At 45.5% G+C, this 21,046-nt stretch overlaps 1 protein-coding gene across 1 annotated transcript; it reads right to left on the bottom strand.

The window, feature by feature from the left end:
- Positions 1-1,982: 1,982 nt before the first annotated feature.
- On the bottom strand, positions 1,983-14,845 carry LOC136516133 (mitogen-activated protein kinase 10-like). The gene is made up of 17 exons (XM_066509516.1): positions 14,377-14,845; positions 14,124-14,260; positions 11,256-11,383; positions 11,065-11,168; positions 10,075-10,202; positions 9,432-9,976; positions 8,830-8,956; positions 6,801-6,884; positions 5,641-6,049; positions 5,311-5,438; positions 5,168-5,227; positions 4,416-4,565; positions 4,167-4,322; positions 3,813-4,024; positions 3,607-3,705; positions 2,858-3,030; positions 1,983-2,601 (listed from the first exon to the last, which is right to left on the bottom strand). The coding sequence occupies exons 1-17, from the start codon at positions 14,543-14,545 to the stop codon at positions 2,210-2,212; spliced, it is 3,201 nt and encodes a 1,066-aa protein (XP_066365613.1). The 5' UTR covers positions 14,546-14,845; the 3' UTR covers positions 1,983-2,209.
- Between the last annotated feature and the right edge of the window lie 6,201 nt (positions 14,846-21,046).

Consider the following 21,046-nt stretch of genomic DNA (forward strand, 5'->3'; position numbering starts at 1 on the left):
CGCCGCTCAAAAAACCCTAGATGTTCTTCGTATTCAATTTGTTCGCTTGTTGGTTTCAGCCAGTGCTTATCAGTCAGCCAACAGTGTTTTTCTCTCACAACAAACCAGCACCAACTAGGCTTATCAGCCCAGAAATCAACCAGCGAACAAGCTCATTAAAGATTATCTCAGGACGGTGATCTCGTCCTGTACTTCATGGTGGCTGCTTTTTTGGCCTGTCATATCAGATCTATTTGCTAAACGAAGGAGTATGGACCTACGATGAACCGTTAAAAAGTTTATGGACCAAAAAATACAGTTTAAAAGTTGATGGACCTATATAACACACCAAAAAAAAATTAATAGACTCAAAAATACAATTTAAAAATTGATGTGGACCTGAATAACACACCAACAAAAATTAATGGACCTACGGTATATTTAACTCTTTAACAGATGAATTCGTTTTAAGTGGTCCACGGTAAAATGTGACGAGTTTGCCCCCGCGTATACTACTGGTAACTAACGCCTCTTCGTTTCTACGGAGTAATTAACGCGGCCAGCAGCTTGCAAGGCCAATACGAGCCGCACAGTGCATGCAAAATTCTCTCTGCAAAAATACTGCGGCCAGTAGGGATCCAACGGTGCCCATCCCAGCCTCCGGAGGAGGCGCGCCTACCACCCCAGCTACGAACATTTGTCGTAAGGGCACGCGAAACGGCCTCTGTACCCCGTCTCGGAGACGTCATTTTTGCGAAAAAGTCCTTGGCTCGGCTTGCAGACGCTCGTCCCGTGCTCCGAGGCGGAACCAACGAGCGCAGCAGCGTTGTAGGTCTTCGTCTCCGCGACTCGCCCCCGCGTTCGGATCCCGCACGGCGCTCGCGAGGTTTCTTTGCGCGCCAAGTCCAGAGCAACCACTGAGATCATATCAACATGTTGCATGCTATCATTTTTTTTCTTTTAAATTAGCTGAGTTGCCATATGATTTTGTTTCCTCTCATGATGTACGGAGGTAAGTTGATGTATGGAGCTGTCATGTTGATTTCTGAAACTAGTGTGCAGGCTTACATAGTGTTCCATTTTTTAAAAAAAATATATGACTTATATTAATTTATATTGATGGTTTTAAAATAAATATTGTAATCATGTTCATCTAATTTATTTTTGATCCATTTCTATCAAATAGCAACACAATGGTATACAAAATAGTATTCACGGTTGATCTAGCTACATGCAAAGCATTAAACAGCTTGCAGACACTGCAACAGACTCTCCATTGTACGACCTGTCTTTTTAGCTGTCTGTTTGCTAGATTCGAGGGTGTTGCAAATGACCCCCGTCTGTGAGTTGTACATGCCCTAAGAATGCTACCCGGAACCCTATTTAATAAGAGAATAGGAAAAAATACACACTAATTAATCACTGTTTGGTATCCTAAATCATGTCCAAAACGAACTTATTTCTGAGATGGAGGGAGTACAGTTTATTAATAAATAATATCTAGAACAAAAGATTCCTACTTTTCGCTTTTTGCTGGGCATTATATTAGTACTCTCTCCGTTGCAATTGTAAGCTAATGGCGCTGGAGTTGCAAGCTTAATGGCGCTGGACGATGGCAATTGGAACTCAGACAGGTTAGCTTTCAAGATATATCGAATAAGGCCATGTTTAGATTGCAAATTTTTGCAATCTGGACACTGTAGCACGTTTCGTTTGTATTTGACAAACTTTGTCCAATCATAGACTAACTAGTCTCAAAAGATTCGTCTCGTGATTTACAATAAAACTGTGCAATTAGTTATTTTTTTTATCTACATTTAATGCTCCATACATATGTCCAAAAATTGATGTGATGAAGAGAGAGTGAGAAAACTTGGGAACTTTGAAGTGATCTAAACAAGGCCTAAGACGTACGTTGCAAAGGGGCGCACCACTGCAACGGGCAACGGCAAATGTTGCATTTATGTCAGAATATCTCCAGCCTTTCCCTTGGATTAGCATCCTTTTACTATCAACAAATACGTAATTTCCATTGAATTAAATGAATTGATCAATCCTTCAGACTTCAGCTGTGCGCAAACTGGCACATTTTCGCCTCAATACATGGCGTAAAAACAACATGTTGAAGAGTCCAAGACTCTATGTGATCACCTCTTATGAATTACTACTAATACCATACGCCACTTCTTGCAGGCTAGTCCTGGAGAAGCTGTGGCCAGCATATCAGCAGCTAATACATCCTTGACATGCCAGATGGCACGACGCCAACGTTTCGGTGAGCGCCAGCGCCTACTGATGCCGTGGCGGCAGCAACAATGCCGTTAAGGGATCTTGTGTATATGTCGGTGTCAGTTGCTATTCTATCTAATGGGTTATTATTCTTTGGTCCAGCTGGGAGATGGAAGGGGGGTGCTCTCATGTTCACAGCCACATCGGGCGAGCCTTTGCTGTTTGCACAAGCATAAGCCTGCTGCGACTGCAGTGTGTAACCTCCCATGGCCTGTGATGGGTTGGTACCGTCCAATGTTGCAGGCATTTGGCGGTAACGGTATGCTTGTGGGATTTGTTGATGAGGATGATACCCTGAATTCATCACTGAGCCATTAACTCTTACTGATCCTGCTGGCAAATAGGGAAAAAAATCGCAGAAGGGCCATTGTAAGTCGAAAAATATCAACAAATCATTTGTAGTACTCCCCCCCCCCCCCCCATTCCAAACTATAAGTCATTTTGGCTTTTGTAGATACGTAATTTTTACAATGTATCTAAACATAGTGTATATCAAGATGCATAGAAAAAACTATGTACCTAGAAAAACCAAAACGACTTACAATTTGAAACAGAGAGAGTAACTAGCAATAAGTGAACACAGAAATACCTGCTTGTGCTTGCAGCCCTTGTGGAGCCAGAGATGCCCTGGGAACATTTCCAGGACCACTTCCTTTCTCCCAAGGATTCTTACATGAATCATCAGAGACTGGTCTAACCCTTGATGAGGCAGCAAGAGGTTGTTCCTTGGCAGGAATTGGATTCGAGTGAACAACAGTAGTCCTACAAAATGAAGCTGCAGATTAGCAAAACAAAAACAAAAGCTTTCACTCAACTAAATTACAGTGACAAAAGGACAGAAGCACAGACAAGTGGAGCAACTGTTTATGAACATTCTGAAGGCATACTAATCAACTGACAGTTTTGATTTCAGAAAAAAAAAATGACTTGTAAGATGCCAGTGAAGCATTGTACAGTTGACTTCCGAATTCGAGAACATGTGCACCCCCAATCCTAGAACATTGAGACCACTGAGTACTGCTGGAAACACCTCTGGTGCCTGGCCTTATCTTGCATTCAAGACCATGTATAGGAACTTTGAAATTATCCAGCAGAACTACGATTTTATCTTTTTAAGTTTGAACTCCCATGATCATCTAGCCTTGGTCACTTCGCTCTCAGGTATCAACATCCTAACAACAAACTCATACCCAACCCAGAAGGATGGCTCTTCTTACCATTGGGCACTCAGGCCACAAGGGAGAACCTTAATATGGAGACAAACTAAGATGTACATGTACTTGAAAGTGCACCTCAAAGTAGCCTGCGAATGAAATCAAGACTTTGATGCCCTATTACCTGGGAAGGGATGCGTGTTTCCTGTCTGTTGGAACTGATGGGCTGTTACCACCACTCTCTTCAAGATGAGAAAACTGCTTCTTAAATTGATCAACAGCACTGCATAAAAAATAGCCAGCAAGTGTTTCCATCAAAGGAACAGATACATGAGTAAATACATGCATGCGCAAAGCAACATACATGTGCAAACACAGAAAAGCTAAAACCTTGGGTAGAGAAAGGTTGTCCTCTCTGTGCCATTAATGTAGCTATTCAGCAATTGTGGGTGATATTCCAGTATCTCACGGAATATCAACTCTCTTATCTCTTCCTTTGAAATTCTTTTGTGCTCAAAGTCAAATTCCACTTTTCTGATTGGCTGACAGGATGGTTCTCTTTCAACCCTGGCAAGACCTTTGAAGTATGGATCACACAATGCCTGAAACAATACATATATTGAAAGAAATGTCACAAATACTTAGGATTACAAAAGTAAGGTTGAAAGCAGCATCACAGATCTAGTTCCATAGAGAAAAATTAGACACAAAAGGTTTTAAGATGAGACAGCAGCAAAGGACTACCTCTTCTGCTGTTGGACGGTCCTTTGGATCAAACGCTAATAGCTTTTCTATTAGTTTAAGTGCCAAAGGATCTGCACTGGGAAACTTCTGAGAAAATGGAACAGGGTCCTTCTTTCTCATGCTGCTCAAGTACCTTCTTGCTTTCTCATTCCGAACCTGAAAAGGAATAAAAAAAACCAAGTTCAACTTTGGAGTCACTGAGCCATGAGACGAACTAAAAATAGAGTTTCCTTGGTTATAGCATTATACCCGAGAAATTGTATCTATTGACGGTGTGCCTAGAAGATCAGTCATCAAATCTAGCTGATGAACAACATTTTTACCAGGAAATAAAGGCTTCCCTGTCAACACCTCAGCAAATATGCATCCAATGCTCCAAATGTCAATAGCTGGTGTATACTGCATTTTTGGGGGATAACGACAATATAAAGCATATTCAGATTATAGACAGTCTGGCAATAATTTATATAAAAATCGAAGCATTATTAATAGTAAGAAATGTTCATTTCATTATTGTAAAGCTGCAATTCAGCGGGTTATTGGTTCCTAATTGTGCATAATAGGGACAAAAAAAGGTAAATATCAATGAGATTGATCCATGCATAAAAATAAACTACATAATGAAAATGGCATACAGAACCAAAAAGAAATTTATATCTGTACCTATAAAGGACAGAGTTTAATGAATATATTTCATGTGAAATTACTATGAGAATCTTTATCCAGATTCATGGTATTTGGATAGAATAGAACCATTCAAACAAGACACTAAAGAGCATCTCCACATGAGTTGGAGCTCCTACCAAATTCTACCAATAAGTAACAAGGCAACGGTAAGAGTAAAATGTAATAGCAACCATGATAGAATTCATTGTCAAGGAGGAAAACATAAGCGAATAGTATTCTCAAATAATCATAATTGGTAATTCATATTATGGGACCATCAAACATTGCTTATTAGTGAATATAATAAGTAAATGGTATGTAACTAGAAAGCTCACCTTGGAGAAGAAAGATCCACAGAGCTCTGGAGCTCTGTACCACCTTGTTGCAACATAATCCTGCAGGGCATATGTATCAATACGCGATATACATTATATCTGAATCCAATGAAAAAAGAGCTGACTCTTTGTTTCTTACATACCGTCCAGAAGACTGTAGTTGGGGTATCATTGAATGCGACTCGGGCTAGTCCAAAGTCACATATTTTCAATTTGCAGTTAGAGTTTGCTAAAATATTCTTGGGCTTCAGGTCACGGTGATAAACATTAGCTGCAATTATGTAAGTTCAGAATCAGCATAAACTATGGCTACAAAAGGTACACTATGCAATCAAATGCTCACTGTGAGTTGCAACGTAAAAGGAGATGAAAGGGATTATGACCAGCCATACATGACTGAACTAAAATGCACACTCCCATCTTTGGGAGATTTAGGGAAATGGCTGGCATAAACAGCGGGAGAAGTGTCATACCAGTATGAATGTATTTGAGGGCCCGAAGTAACTGATAGAGAAAGAACTGGTAATGCTCCTTGGTCAAGTCATCGTTGGCCTTTATAACTTGGTGGAGGTCGGACTCCATAAGCTCAAAAACAACATAAATATCCTTGAAGTCCTTTCTCGATGGAGGTAACATAATGTGCTTGATCTCAACAATATCAGGGTGCCTCAGGAGCCTCAGAAGTTTGATCTCACGGAGGATCCTCGCTGCGTCGGAGACGTGCTCGAAGATATTGTGTATCTTCTTGATCGCCACTCTCTGCCGAGTGTGAAGATCAATGGCAGAGCAGACAACCCCATAGCTTCCCTTACCAATGACTTCTTGGATCTTGTACCGGTTTGCATCCCCGTACTCTGTGAAGAAGTCGGCCTCTGCAGAAGTCTGCAACACGAATTGCGCACATTAGATCAATGAACTGTTTCGAGAAACCCCCCACTGCAGAGGACTTGAATGCTCAATTTGGGAAACCGAAACGGGTCAACAAATGGAAGGGGTTGCCAAACCATTGCAGACAGATACATGAATAGGTTGCGAACGGACAGAAACTCTCATAAGGCAGTAACCGTGTGCACAAAAAGTAACAGTTTAACTTTTACTAAGGAATCGTCTCCTCCTCGTGGGCGTGTCCGACGAACACCGCAAGCAAAGGAAACGAGCAGCTATGCGCACCGACAGGAGTACAGGGCCAAGGCAACAGGCCGCGGTGCTGTTTAATCCGGGGGACAGATGGCATCTCGAAGCGGCACGAAAAATGGTCAACTTTTGCATGTGAGATCAGAGCTGTCTGCAACTCACCCTGTTCAGCTCACGCGGCATTTGACCTTTTCATTACATCATCAATTCAAAGCGATGTCCAGATCGAATTTAGACTCCGCCAATGATATGAACATGGAAGAGTAGAGTCGAGTTGAGTCCCGTCAAAACTTTTAAATAAAACAGACATAAAAATTCAAAAAATATAGAAAAAATAAAGGCAAAGTAGAGGTGTTCCGTAAATTAATCGATCGATGGCTCGCGCACTATCAGGAACCCAGAACCCAAACCGACATGAAACATTTTTTATAACGTTCGCAAGCAACATAGCGAAATTTACGAGCAAGCACCACGAAGCGGGAGGAGGAGAAGCGCCCACCTTGTTCCGCTGGTCCTGCTGCATCCCCGCTGGCCGGATCTCCCGCCCCACCGCCGGTGCCAAACGAAAACCCCGCGCCCCTCGCTTCCGCCGCACTCAGCACCCGCCTACGCTGCGGCGGCGGCACCGCCGGCCCTCGAGACGCCGCGCGCGGGCGGGATCAGGGGGCGAGCAAGCCCCCCAGCACGCCGGGACGTGGGACGGCGGCCGCGCGGCGAGGGGTAGTAGGGCTCCTCCGCCCGATCTCGCCGCCTGCCGCGTGCAAGCGTGCAGCGCCCTCGAGGGAAGGGGCGTCCAGGAGAGAAGGCAAGGCGGAGGGGGACGGGAGATTTCTTTCGTGTTGCTCGTGGCTTGTTGCCGTTATATGATGGGGGCCCGGGCAGTGGGTGCGGGTGGGTGGCGTGCTGGACGCTTGCCCACCGTCCGATCTGCATCTTTGTGTGATCCATCCACCGCCCGTGCATCTACCGCTCCACCTCCTTCGAGCTTACCAACGCCTGTGGCTTTTGAAAACACGCTGTCCAAATTCCATTTTTACAATAGTATATACCGATATTTATTCAAGTCATTTTTTTATATAATTTCTATAGATTTATAGAAAAAATACTGATATTTATGACATAGAATCAGTATTATTAGGTACACCCTAAAATGTATGCTTTTATAATCTATATAAGTACTTGGTGTTATAGATAAGAGATATAGATTCTCTTATATATATATATATATATATATATATATATATATATATATATATATATCGGTCAGATTTACACGAGTTTGATTTGAGATAACTCTAGAAATTGATTTGTTTAGTGACAGAGAAAGCATAATGTTATAAAGGCGGTTGATGTATCACATGGAGGTTCAACGACTACATAAGTAGCTCTACTGTATTTCGTAGAGCTATGATACATTCAGTGGCGTATAGGTCCCGTTCGGCTTACCCCATATTCGGTTTGTTCGACTCTTTTTTTTTAGCCGGAATAGTATTTTTCTCTTACAATAATTCAGGCGGAACAGTGTTTTCAGCCGGTTTCAATCAAAATTCTGTCGGCCGAACGGGGCCATAACCTAGCGGCACACCACAACAACCACGAGCCGTCGCTGTAACAGATAACTAGTCTCTGTTGCGTTAGTGTCGGCGCATGTCATTTGCATTTTGCGCTTGCGATGGCCGATGGGGCGTTCTTTACCAAGAGCATCCCGCACCCGTCGCCGTGGGTGGTGGTCTGGTGGATAGTAGTGTGTGTAATTAGGTGGCAGGCGCCTGTGATGGAATTGAAACGCCAACTAATAGCAAGCTTGCCTTCAAATCAAACTTTGGCGACCCGTGCCCGTGCAGCCAGCCGCCAATAACCTACTCCTAGTCGGTGCTCACTGCTCTTGTGCCTGACGCCGTGACGCCGCGAGAGGGAGGGCAGGATCTGCCGAAACCCACCCAGCAGCGTCGTTGCGCCGGATCGGACACGGACCAGGTACGCCGTACGCGGGACGGGATGCAGCAGCAGCAGCAGCAGCGACACATGGGCGCCGCCGACCTGCGAGCGCTGTACTGTACAGCTACAGCACGTGCGGTGTCCGCCATAAGTAGTCGTAGTCATTAGTGTGTTCGCTTGTTGGTTTCAGTCAGAACTTATCAGTAGTGTTTTTTCTCTAACAACGAACCAGCACCGGCCGGACTCGAACAGGTCGATCGATCTGGGTGGCCATTCAGATTTCACGGCGACCCAGGATAACTGGCCGGAGATCGCACGGGGTCGTGGACGTATATATTTACTGACCGCCGTGACGGCCGGACTGCTGGTGATGGTGGCGGCAAAAATAGCCATTGTGCAGGCGTCTACCGGTCCTCGGGAAAAAGGAGAGGACGACCGGCCGTGACCGTCACAGGATCTGTTGGACGTCGCGTCGGAATGGCGCTCACTTCATCATCACCACAAAAGAATGGCCAGCAACACCGACCACCAGAAAAAGAAACCCAACCCAACCCAACCGAACCAGCAACGCCTGATTCACACGGACGGACCAGACAGCAGCGCACCACCACCACAGAAGACAGAACAGGGGAATGGCACTGGTAGGCAAAGCCGCAACGCGCACAGGCAGGCACCACAGAATCAGCATCACCATCAGCTGATGATGGTGAAACCAGCCTACTCATCATGCATACATCCCAGCAGTATATTCCATGATCAGGATGTATTGCATATACATAAATAAATTATCAACGTCGTGGTCGTCCAGAACAGTTTATCTGTTTGTAGTTACAACAACAACAGAATATTAGAACTACTGCACGCCAAGCTTTATGCCCAAAGAAATGGAGAGCCAACTATACAATAATATACGCTGCCTGCCTTCTTTTCCTATTCCCCTTGCAGATACAATACAATATACATGACACCAGCGGCAGAAACAAAATGCTCCAGTTCCCACGAGGTTGGTGGGTACGCGGCAGTGTCGGTTGCACACTCGCATGTGATGCTGCTGTGCCAATCATCTCCCCGGAGCCAACATGGTGCCACTAAACAACATGGGTTCCGGCAGGAGTTGCTCTACATCCACATGGAGCCCCCCGGATCTTTCAGAGAACGAGAGAAACGGCGTGGAGCCGGTAAGTATACCTACTGAATCCGCTGGAGATTGTACTGCACCACCCTCTCGAGGGCGCTTCTGAACTCGCTCCTCGGGAGGCACTGCAGGCTCTGTATCGCCAGCTCACCTTTCTCCTCCGCGAGCTCCTGTGCCCTCCTGATCCCGCCGCTCCGGTGGACGAGCTCGACCGTGGTCGCCAGGGAACCAGGCTCGCTGAACTCGGAGTCGATGATCTCACGCAGCCGTGGCTCGTCTCTCAGCGCGAAGATCACGGGGGCTGTCAGGTTTCCCTTCGCCAGGTCGCTCCCCGCTGGCTTCCCGAGCTGCTCCGCTGACTGGGTGAAGTCGAGGATGTCGTCCACCACCTGGAAGGAGAGCCCCAGGTTCCTGCCGTACTCGAACATCTGCTCGCAGATGGTGGTGTCCACGCCGCTGAATATGGCGGCGGACCTTGTGCTTGCTGCGATCAGAGAAGCGGTTTTGTAGTAGCTCTTCAGCAGATAATCGTCGAGGGTGACGTCGCAATCAAAGAGCGTAGATGCCTGTTTTATCTCGCCGCTGGCGAAATCCTTGATTACCTGTTAGCACATCGTTTTTTTTTCCTCCATTCAGGTAAACAAAGCACGAAATTTTTATTTAAATGAAGAGATCACAGCCTGGTTGAATCCTTTAGTACCTGGCTGATGAGCTTGATAACTTCAATGTTTTCTAGGTTTGCAAGAAACCAAGAAGACTGTGCAAACATAAAATCACCAGCGAGCACAGCCACCCGTGTGCCATAGAGCTGGTGGATTGCTTCTTTTCCTGCAAATGATCAGATCTAGTTTAGAATAAATAGGTCAACTTATTGGCCTTGGTCCCCACACCAAACCATTACATTATGAAGTATGATGAATAGCATTGAGGGTAAAGGAAACAAAGATGAAGCTTCCTGTATCACGAATGCAACAAGGTAATTAGTAAAGAGAGCTAAACATGAAGCACGGGTTTCCAAACTAACCTATGTCTCCAAAGTACAAGGGCTAAGAGTATCAATAGAATTTAGAAATACCATGGACATCCATGCCCAGAAAACATTAAACAAATGCTTCCAAGAGGTTTTCAATTAAAAATAAAAAAATAATGTGATGAAAGAATGTTTTTTTTATTGACAATATGGCTGATTTGCTCATGAAAAAATACTGTACACAAGATCACTAGTAAGCACAGCTACCCTGTGACATAGAAAAGCTGATGGATTGTTTCTTTTCTTGCAAATGATCCAATCTAATTTAGAATAAACCGGTCAACTTATTGATACCCTCACAAAACCATTACATTATGATGAAGTGAATGTCAATGTGTTAAGGAATATGTTTCCTTCATTTCGATTCTCGAGAAGAGAAAAAAGGCTTCCGGTATTGTGAGTGCAACAAGGAATAGCAAAGACTAAAGAGAGGTGTAAAAATGACAAATGAATTTCCAATGTAACATATGTCTCCAGAGTTCAAACGCAAAAAGAAAACAATAGAAGGTTGAAGTACAACCATGCACAGCCATGCCCAAAAAACATTAAACAAACGTTTCTAAGAGATCTAAAATAAAAATAGAAAAGAGCATAATGAAAGAACGGTTTTCTATTGACAATACGGCTGACTTGTTCCTGAAAAAAAAACATTGTACATACCTCTTCGCAACCCACTATCGTCTATGACATCATCATGTATTAGACTTGCAGTATGAATCATCTCTATGATCTCAGCCAAGCGCTGATGTTCTGTAGTTAGCTCCCTGGATTGCAAAACCGAAATATCTGTGTGTTCAATATCAAAAATCCTGATACAAAGTGGTACATCTATAGCAGAGAAAGGAACTTACGACAAAGCAGCTAATTCAGCAGTTGCTCTGGACACCAGAAAAACTAATGCTGGTCTTAATCTCTTTCCACCAGCACCGAAAATTTGTTCTGCTGCAGAAACTAAAACTGGATTTTCTGCACCAACAAGCTGTTGAAGTTATATCAGTTATCACTGTGGCAGATAGGAGCTCATTAAGCACGAACTGCTAAAATAATCTTCAGCAGTCATGTGTACGGCTGTTGCAGATTGCAAATTAGAGCAAGCATGTTATTTGATTTTAATGCTCTGAAACTTTAGGCCTTATTTATATGAAGAAGAAAGATCTATAGATGGATTGTAAAGCTGCGATGTATCATCATATAGTTCTGAAGGAATTTTCTTTGCATTCAGGACCAAAAATGTGTAGTATGAGCATATCGTCCACCTTTCCCAAAACCTTAAGCGTTTAGGAAAGTTGCTGTGTGCATGAAACTTATTATGTTGTCAAAGCTCAAGGCCTTAGTCCAAGAAGTTCTTAAGGAAAATATTCTTTGCATTCAACCAAAAATGTGTAGTATGAGTATATGTATATCGTCCACCTTTCCCAAAACCTTAAGCGTTTAGGAGAATTGTTGTGTCATGAAACTTATTATATTGTCAAAGCTCAAGGTCTTAGTCCAAGACAGGAAAAGAGTGGGGACAATATATCATGAAATGGAAGTACAGTGGGGACAGATTAGCAATGTTTTCAAGTCGTCCGATTAATCGCGATTAGTCGGTCTGGTCGGTACCATGACCTCGATTAGAGACTTCGACTCGATTAGCTCGACTAGTGGACGACTAATCACGATTAATCGTCCGACCAGGGGCTGCACGACCAAGCTGGGCACTGCCTTCTTTGGGCTTGCCTGACTGGGCTTCCAGGTGAGTAGTTGGGCTGCCAATTTGGCCCGCTAGGGTCTGTAATATATATAGAGGCCAAGTCTCTAGGGTTCCCATCTCTCATTCTCTCCGGTGCGTGACGGCTGCTGCTGCTCTGGTCTTTCTCTCTTCTTTGCTCCTGTGCATGACGGCTGCTGCTGCTCTGCTCTTTCTCTCTTCTCTGCTTCTCTTCCCCAGCCAGCACGCCTCTTGGTGAAGCTCTTCCCTGGCTCTGCGCCTCTGCTCCCCCCTAGCTCACGAAGATGAGCTCTTCCTCCAATGATGGTAGGTGTGCACACTGCCCAGACCAGACTCGACTGGTCGTCCTTGTCGACGACTAATCGCGACTAATCGTCTGGTTGGTCCCACGGCGACCAGAGTCGACTAGACGACTTGAAAACATTGCAGATTAGTATCTTGTCAGCGCTTAAATGAATGAAAATAAATACTCCATTAAGAATTTGTCTAGCTTAGGGGTGGCCATGGCTCTCTTTGGTCCTAACTAAGCTCTGCCACTGGACATCACAACTTTAGAAAATAATAATTGACTAATTGTGACTCACTTTGAGTCAATGTCATAGGCCTGGTGGATCCTAGATATGACTACATGAGGAGTGGGGAAGCGCTGAAGTATGAGTGTGTGCACTTCTTACTTTCAGCCCTACTTGAGATTTAGTTGTATAGATGGATGCCTGAAACTAAACTTAAAAAAAAATCTCGAAGCATGTTAACATTGAAGAAACTAAAAGTTTGCAGAAAAGGACAAAAAGGGCAGTGGAAGATGTTATGGAGGCCACAAAAAATTGACAAGTTATAGCAAGCAGAATTGCAAACTCCACCGGCCACTTCTGGTGTTCTGAGCTCCAACTTGTCAAAATATGAGACCACTACATGAAGAAGATACATGTCCCCTTGAAAGGGATGGAAGAAACTATTAATGTCTATATGTATTCCTGTCATTTTGCAGGCCACTTTCAAAGAGCCGGAGCAACCATGGAATTGGACAGTTGCTGATAGCATATGATGTTACTTATTTTACTTTGGAGTTTCATGAGAATATTTTGTCTTAAAGAAATTCCATGAACTAAGAACACTTGAGGAACATGTCAAAGAAAAAACTTCGGAGGCCTGGTGGAGCCTAGGAATCATGAGGACTGCGAAAGTGCTCAAGTATTGACTGTACTTCTTATTTTCAGTTCTACACTGTACATGTTCGAGCAAAAAAAATCAGCCTTATTTGATATTTTAGTTGGATTGATGGATCCATGAAACATTAAAAAATATATAAGTTCTCGAAGAATGTCAAAATTCAAGAAATAAACTGAAGTTTGCAGAAAAGGACAAAAAAGCCCAGTGGTGGAAGTTATGGAGGCCACAAAAAAATGACAAGTTAGAGCGAGCAGAACTGCAAAATCCATCAGCCCACTCTTAGTGCTCTAAGCTCCAAGTCATCAAAATATGAGATAAAATACATGAAGAAACACATATCCCCTTGAAAGGGATGGAGGCGGCTTTTAATGCCTTTAGTCATCTCTGTATTCCTGTCATCTTGCAGGGCACTTCAAAGATCAGGTGCAACCATGCACACTCATGGTGAGCATATGATGGTTACTTATTTTACTTTAGAGTTTCATTGAATATTTTACCGGAAATTCCATGAGCTAGGAACACATTCTACTGGAATATTTTACTTAAAGACAAAGGTAATTTCAGATGATGTAGCCCGTTAACATGACGGTTATAGATTTGAAAACACGTTCTAAAGAAACACCAAAGCAAATGTGCAGCCAAATGTAGAATATGAGTATGCATTAATGGCCTTCCCCATAAGTCACAATCATAACTATATATGGTTATCAATCGCAATCACGAAAAAAGAGAAATTTGACAGTTCACGCGCGCATAGCCTAAACATGCGTTCTCTGAATTCTGAAAAGGAGGAGAAGGAAAAGGACCCTAAACTATATGGCTTCTAGAATAAGCTCACCGATTTGAGATTGTTGTTGAGGTTGAGCAAGTCGTCCGAGACAACCTCGAGCAGAGAAGAAACAGAAATGCGTTCAGGGGCGCTTGCTGTTGTCACAGCAGGAATCGTCCGTGCCGGCACATCAACAGCCGCAGTTCCTGCGGTAAGCACATCAGTCCAGCACTGCCACTGAAACCAAGCTAAAGCACTCGGATTTTACACGGCAAGGCAATCAAGCTTAAGCAGCAGAAAACGAGAGAGGAGAGGAGCAGACCAGGCTGGGCGGTGGCCAGTGAGGCAACGAAGCAAACACATGGCGTGCGCCGCCGTCTGGGCGCCGCCCGCGCGCCGGGACAGCGGCTGCCGCAGGGAGCCACCAGCTGCCCCAAGTCGAACGCCGTCTTGCTCATGGACGACAACCCTGGGCAGCTCAGAGACAGCATCTCGGGCAGGGAGAGAGACGCCCACACAGCAATTGAAGAAGGAATTGAATCGAGCTAAAGCGCTTGGAGCTGGAGCTCCCAGGACCAGGGATACCAAAATCTTTGGACCTTGAGACGATACTTGACTGTGATTGATTTCGTGTGCGAATCAATCTGGTGGTTGGGATTTTTTCTTCGTCTCCTCGAGGTGGAGGCGGACTGAGCTCCAAGGCAGCACAGCACGGAGCACGCACTGCGCGATTTAAGTATGGATGGAGTATGCGGAGGAGAAAGGGGACTTTTTTCTCTCTCTCTCTCTCTTTTAAGGTAGAAAGGGGGCTTTGTGTATCTATGCTGGCCATAGAATCCGGGGGTTCGCATGAGGTCATTCGCTCGGGAAGAAACAGTTCTTTGTATATTTTATAGTATAGATACAAACATTTTTACAACTTGGCCCATGAAAATAATTTCAATTTCATGTCATAAAGTGAGATCAAGGCATTAGTAGCGTAGAAAATAGAGGGTCTTAACCTAGGTGGAGTGGACCGTATACGTTGGACGCTCAAACTTAGAGCTTCTTGCCTTTCAAAAAAAAACTTAGAGCTCCTTAACACAAGTCACTTAATAAAATGGTAACGAAGACGACCCAATGATATCTTTTCGATTATTAGAGAAGACATACATGAATCCACTTGTCAAATATTAGTTTATTTATTTTCTCTTTTTCTTCTTTTTCTCCCTATCGGGCATTCTTCTTCTCCGACGTCCCTCGCTGCCGCCACCAGTGGGCTCCTAATTCTCCTCTCGGGCACCGTCGCTAGTGGGCTCCAAGGCTCCAACGGCTCGTCTCCCTCAATGTGTGCTCAGGCGTCGTCCCCTTATCCTCAACCCCTACCATACCGCTCCGTCTCCAGTTGCATTGAATTTGTCTCCACCCCGACGCCATGGCCACATCCCGGCAGGTACAGGTGCATGAGCATGGACAAGACAGGCACCTCCCATCGCATGCCATCGTGCTACGTCGGTGCCCTCCGCCGGCCTCAGCGTCGTCGTAGGGGAGCACTTTGTTAAAAGACCTTGAGTGTGTAGGCCTCCCGATCGCCGCCATCCATGGCAAGGAAGGTCGTGCCTATGGTGCCGTGGCCCAGCACGCACACCGTGCGCATGGCGTGCAAGTCAATCTCCATGGGTGTCGTCACTAGAATTAGTGGCGAATCCAGCCCGAGTAATGACCTAGGACCAACTTGTACTATAGAATTTTGACTATAAGTAATAAAATCAAATAATCAAGCATAAATTTGGCAATACCTAGTTTCTTAGCTTAGTGAAATTGAAAATGTTTGTCTGATCTTCAGCTTCGTCTCCTCCCCCACCCACAATGGCTTCGTCTGCTCTCCCGTCCATCACCAAATGACCAAAATTCTAAAATCCCCCAAACCAAAATCTGAAAACCCTGCAAACTGCAACCAGCAGCCAGTGGGGGCAGGGCTGCCTAGGCCCTAGTGGTTGGCCAGCGGCCGACCGACTGGGGACTAGGGCCTAGCGGCGTGGGCGCATAGGGGCTGGCCAGTGGCTGAGGTGCTGAGCCCTGGGCGCCTGGCCTCCTAGGAGCGCCCGACGGTGAGGGCGAGGCTGTTAGCGGGAGGGGGGGAGGGGAGGGCTGAGGCGGGTGGCGGTGAACCGAGCCTGGAGTGCGGCACAGCGCAGTCGAGCGATGCGCGGGGAGACGGGAGTCCTCGGTTCCCTATCTGCGCCTGGACTGGACTGGCGGCTGCTAGGCAAGGGATGGCCACGGCCCAATCCAATCGAGGCCCAATGCGGATGTGGCTGGCTCGCTGCGTGCGCGCGGCGCGCCCGCCGTCTTCATCGCGGCCGGCGCCTCCTCGGCCTCGCCACTTGCTAGCTCCGGGGGGATAGGGTGCCCAGCCAAGAGGACCTAGGGCGGCCACCCTAGCTTGCCCTAGTGGTGGCTCCGCCTATGACTAGCATGAGGGATCATGAGATGTATGCCACGTCGTGGCCTGTTGCGCTTGTTGCCAAGGGCGGACAGGACTTGAGTGTCGTGGGTGGAGGCAATGGCCATGGCTCATAGTGTGCAGGGAAGTGGGGCCTAACGGGGGAGATGTAACTCCTCCTTTATTTGAGGGGGGGAGGAATATTTTGGTGCCCACAAAAAGATAGCCTATTGGGGACTGCTGGAGCAAGAAAATAGCACCATCTCCACCAATATGACAGTTGTACGAAGACAAGGGATGTTATCTGGAGATAGCTAAAGATGCTCTTAGGGAAGGCGTTAAACAAAGAAAAGCTTGGGGCGGCTCTAAGCTTGAGACCCGACATCTCAGATTAAAAGTAATTACATTGAGAGATGTCGTTGCTGCCACCACGATCAACAAGCCCGCCAGTGGACAACTTCAGTGGTGCTTGCACCTGGCAGTTGCCCTAGCGTCTTTTTTTTAGCATATCATAGTACAAGAACGTGACGCAACACAACTAACGAATTTCGCAAGCCACTGAGGACGCCCTAACATTCTCGAGAAATTACAGAGGGGCCGGATCGACAAAAATGCCACATAAGATATTTTCGAAATTGACGTATGGGACTGGGATCAGTGTCTGAGAATGGTACACACTCCTTGAGCTCCGAGTGGTGTGCGAGCACCTTTGCTTCCTGTCTTTTCCTCGACCATTCTTCTGTCTTCACACTGGTCACTACCAGGGGCAGATGCCTTCAAACTATCTCCATTCCTGCCTAAACCTGCATTATAAATTATAGTCCATTTAAAAAAAACAACGTGAGTTCATTTCATAATTGCATACACCAGTTCGATCAGTAGCCACGGCCGGGGAGGCGGGGGCCAAACATGGATGAATCAGAAACGTGTGCTGGGAGAAGGGGAGACGGGTACGTGTGTGCGCCGGGACGCTGGCCAGACACGTCGCCGCCGCGGGGCCCAGGCGACCCAGTTGTGTCTTCGAACAGAGCAGTAGTTCGCCGTCGCGGCGCGGAATTTCTGCGTCGCCACAACACAACGCCCGGATGCAGACATGCAGGGACAGAGAGCTGTTGGCGCGAGAGCAGGAGCTTACAGATCGTGCGAATATGCCGACGACTCACGACTCGGGCGGGCGACCGCCGCCGCCGGTGAGCCGCAGTGGTCGTCCGTAGCGTAGTGTCAGGCTTTGGGTACCCTCGCCGACGCCACACGCCCGCACCGGCGGCTCAGCGTGATTGGTTGGGTGCATGCGTGTCTCGACCAACCTGGGAGCCTGGGATGCAACAAATTAGTCCGGTCGTTTGGTTGCCTAGCGCTGGAGACGAGTAGAACCCTGGCCCAAGCCGGTGCAGAAGCGGCCTCCTGGTTGTGTGGACGCCGTTCGCATGCGCGGCAGTTCAGTTTTTCCGACTCTCGGCGCGTGCAAGCGCGGCAAAACCTACGGTTACCGGTCTCCTTGGCGTGACCACGCCGACGCCGTCGCCCATCCCGCACCCCTGGACCGTACAAGAAGACCAGGACAGTAAAATTCTTCAAGACGGGGTCTCGTTCGGTTTGCTGAATCTTAGCTGAAATTAGCTGAAAAACACTGTTCTGGCTGAAATGTTGTGAGAGAAAAATATTGTTCCAGCTATAAAAAAAATTGAACAAGCCAGATATGAGTTAAGCCGAACGGGGCGGTAAAGAGTTTGCGTCCTTTTTTTTACCATTGGAATGTCAGACATGTAAATAGGGATTATTACGCAATTCCAAAGCTAGCGATGACATTGACTCGATGGCCTTTTGCTTTTGGGCACCCTTAATAATATAGCCATTTTAACATCCACGTTAGAAATAGACAGAACCCACGAAATCACCAGTCCAACAGTTCAAGTTCTTCAGAGCGCAGGCCTGACCGACTAGAGTTTTTTTTAATTGCTAATCCATGTTCTTCAAAGTAGCAGGGACACATGCTAGAGCGTTGGTGGGTGGGTGTTGTCTTGGAAACAGAGAAAAGAAAGAGCATGAGTCCCTTGGCACGTGTGCATGACTAGCGAAGTGTTATCATTCTGCATACTCTTTCACCTCCACGTTAGCAAAAATGTATGTAAGCCGACGACTTAGACACCCACTGAGGACGCCCTTACACCATCGCATGTCATCTTCCTATAAAACGAGGACTTACGTTTGACTTCAAGAGACAAAAAAAAAAAAAGGTGTTGTTTTGCCATCCATTCTACGCGCCTGGGGGGGTGGGGGGGGTGTGGGGGGGGTTTGCTCTAGCCCTGCAAGTGTCCGTTATACCTGTAGAAGCTACAGTAGACATAGGAGAAAAAAAGACAAGGATCATATAAGGTCCTATTTGATCCCTTAGGCTAACAGCTAGTTGCTAAACTTTAGCCAAACAGGAAGACTAATGAGTAGGTTAAAGTTTAGCCAAAGCCCCAACTTATTATTAGCTCACTAATTAATAAAACCCAGCTATCAGGGACTGGGCTAAAAACTTTAGCTAGCTCACTATTAGTCAGCTAGTCAATAGTTCTAGATAGCTAATCACTTGTTCTAGTCCATCCAAACATAGCCTAAAGTGAGAAAAACGATGGATATGAGAGAGAGTTGTACGTAAAGTATGACGGTACTGGATGGATAGTAGCTTAAAATTTTCCATTTCCACTTAGACTTACGACTTTTAAATGGAACCATCAGTGCATCACTACTGTATGCATGTATTAGCTATGCCCTAAGGCTATCTTCAACAACAACACCCAAAATACAAGACTCATTCGTCCTTTGGGTAGCGCTAAAGGCAAAAGATTCAATACATATTCGGCATCTTCTTCAACAACAAGACCCAAAAGAGAATCATTTCCGCAAATGGGTTTCCAGGAGAAAGGATGCCCATATTTGGGTTGTGCCTCTCAGGCAACCCAAAATAGGTCTCTCGTATAGGTATTCTGTTGGAGGCTGATTTTGGGTCTCTTGCTACCCATTTTAGATTTGGGTGCCCATATGGGTTCCTTGTTGAAGATAGTCTAACAATAATAAGAAAAGAGTGAGTTGAAGGAAGTTGAGTCTATTTCTTCCTCCCATCCTTTGCCATATTGGACGACCGACGATGTTTCATCAAAGCATATGTTTTTTTCCATAAGTGCATGCTATAGGTCGAAGTCTTTTTAATCTTTTGGTTCAACATGTTGTACTCCGGTGCTATTTTTTAAATAAATTTCTTCACCATAAAAGTTTCATATATCATGCCATGTATGTCATGCATGTCTAATCCTTTAATGAAATGCAATCATGTATTTGTGCATTCTTGTGAAAAGCGTTGATACGTTCAATGAAGCCAAAACAACAAAAATAATGTTTTGTCTCAATATAGAGTAGGTTGGAACCCAAAAATTATCTGGCAGAGTATTTTTTAAAACAAATAATTTCCTTCAAAGGTCAAGGGGATAAGAGTGGATTGTCTATGTAGTAAACCCTTTTTATCTTTAGCTCCCTTGGAGCAGCCACAATGTTGAGGTATCGGCGTTGATGATTGAAATAACATGTCGTATCGAGGTTTGATTCCAAAATCTACTGCTATCTCTCTATATAGGAGACTCTCCAACCCCCTTGGCAAAAAGGGTTGGAGGAGCTTGAGGCCTTGTTCATTTAGGCCCTACCCGTCAGGATTACAGCCTGATCCACGTGGATCAACTCGCCTTGGATTTAATCACGTCCCACGAAAGAAGTAACATTTGGTTAGTGTTGACGGTCACTAGCAACAATTATAAACCGTCAACATAACCTGTATTTATACTTAATTCCATCACCAAACATAGGTATAGGGGTTTAAACTAATAAATTTCATGAGTTTGGGTGAATCTGTGTTTTCAGCAGGGTTTATCCAGAAAACCGTCGAGGGGGACCTATTCGTCAAAGGAAAATACGGAATTCCGCCGCGTAAACAGCGTGGGAAGATTCTAGAAGACTCTAGGAGGCTCTCCATCGAAGCAGACCCAAAGGGGCTACCATGTGGGGCTGACTGGCTCCACCTACAGGGCGGTGGCCTATGGGTCCCACTAGTCAGCCTTCGCTTCGAAAGTCGGTTCCTCACCGCCTCCTAAATTGCATCTACGTTGTTCTTTCAAGTCGGTTTAATCTGAGGGTCCAGAATTGATGCTCCGGCCTATATATACCAGCTCCTGCCCCCCTCTCTAAAGCCATCCTGAAACCCTAATTCATATTCTCCTCGTCAGGATCAGAGCCAGCTATCAAGAGAAGATTAGTCCTCCATAGGATCTAATCTTATAAATAGAAATAGTGAGATGGTGAGTGAGGAAACAGTATGGAGGAGGTGCCAGCCTATTGGTGCTCTCTCTACGGCTTGTACCTTGGTGGATCCAAGTTCTATCTGAGCCCTCTGAGATTTCTCTGGTAATTGTTGACGGTAGTTAACAACCATTATAAACCGTCAATTAAACATGTATAAAGACATAAATGTAATCACCAATGAAGGTTTAGTGGTTTAAACTAATGAATTCCATGAGCTTTGGTGATTTCA

This window comes from Miscanthus floridulus, chromosome 17, assembly GCF_019320115.1.
Source record: "Miscanthus floridulus cultivar M001 chromosome 17, ASM1932011v1, whole genome shotgun sequence".
Taxonomy (NCBI): Eukaryota; Viridiplantae; Streptophyta; class Magnoliopsida; order Poales; family Poaceae; genus Miscanthus; species Miscanthus floridulus.

What these genes read in the sequence shown, in the direction of transcription:
- LOC136516133 (XM_066509516.1), bottom strand. Translation starts at nt 14,545, where the DNA reads ATGCTGTCTCTGAGCTGCCCAGGGTTGTCGTCCATGAGCAAGACGGCG. An exon ending in TCAACAACAATCTCAAATCG is followed by an intron (nt 11,384 to 14,123) that starts GTGAGCTTATTC and finishes TAACTTCAACAG; the next exon opens with CTTGTTGGTGCAGAAAATCC. An exon ending in GTGGATCTTTCTTCTCCAAG is followed by an intron (nt 4,566 to 5,167) that starts GTGAGCTTTCTA and finishes CCAAAAATGCAG; the next exon opens with TATACACCAGCTATTGACAT.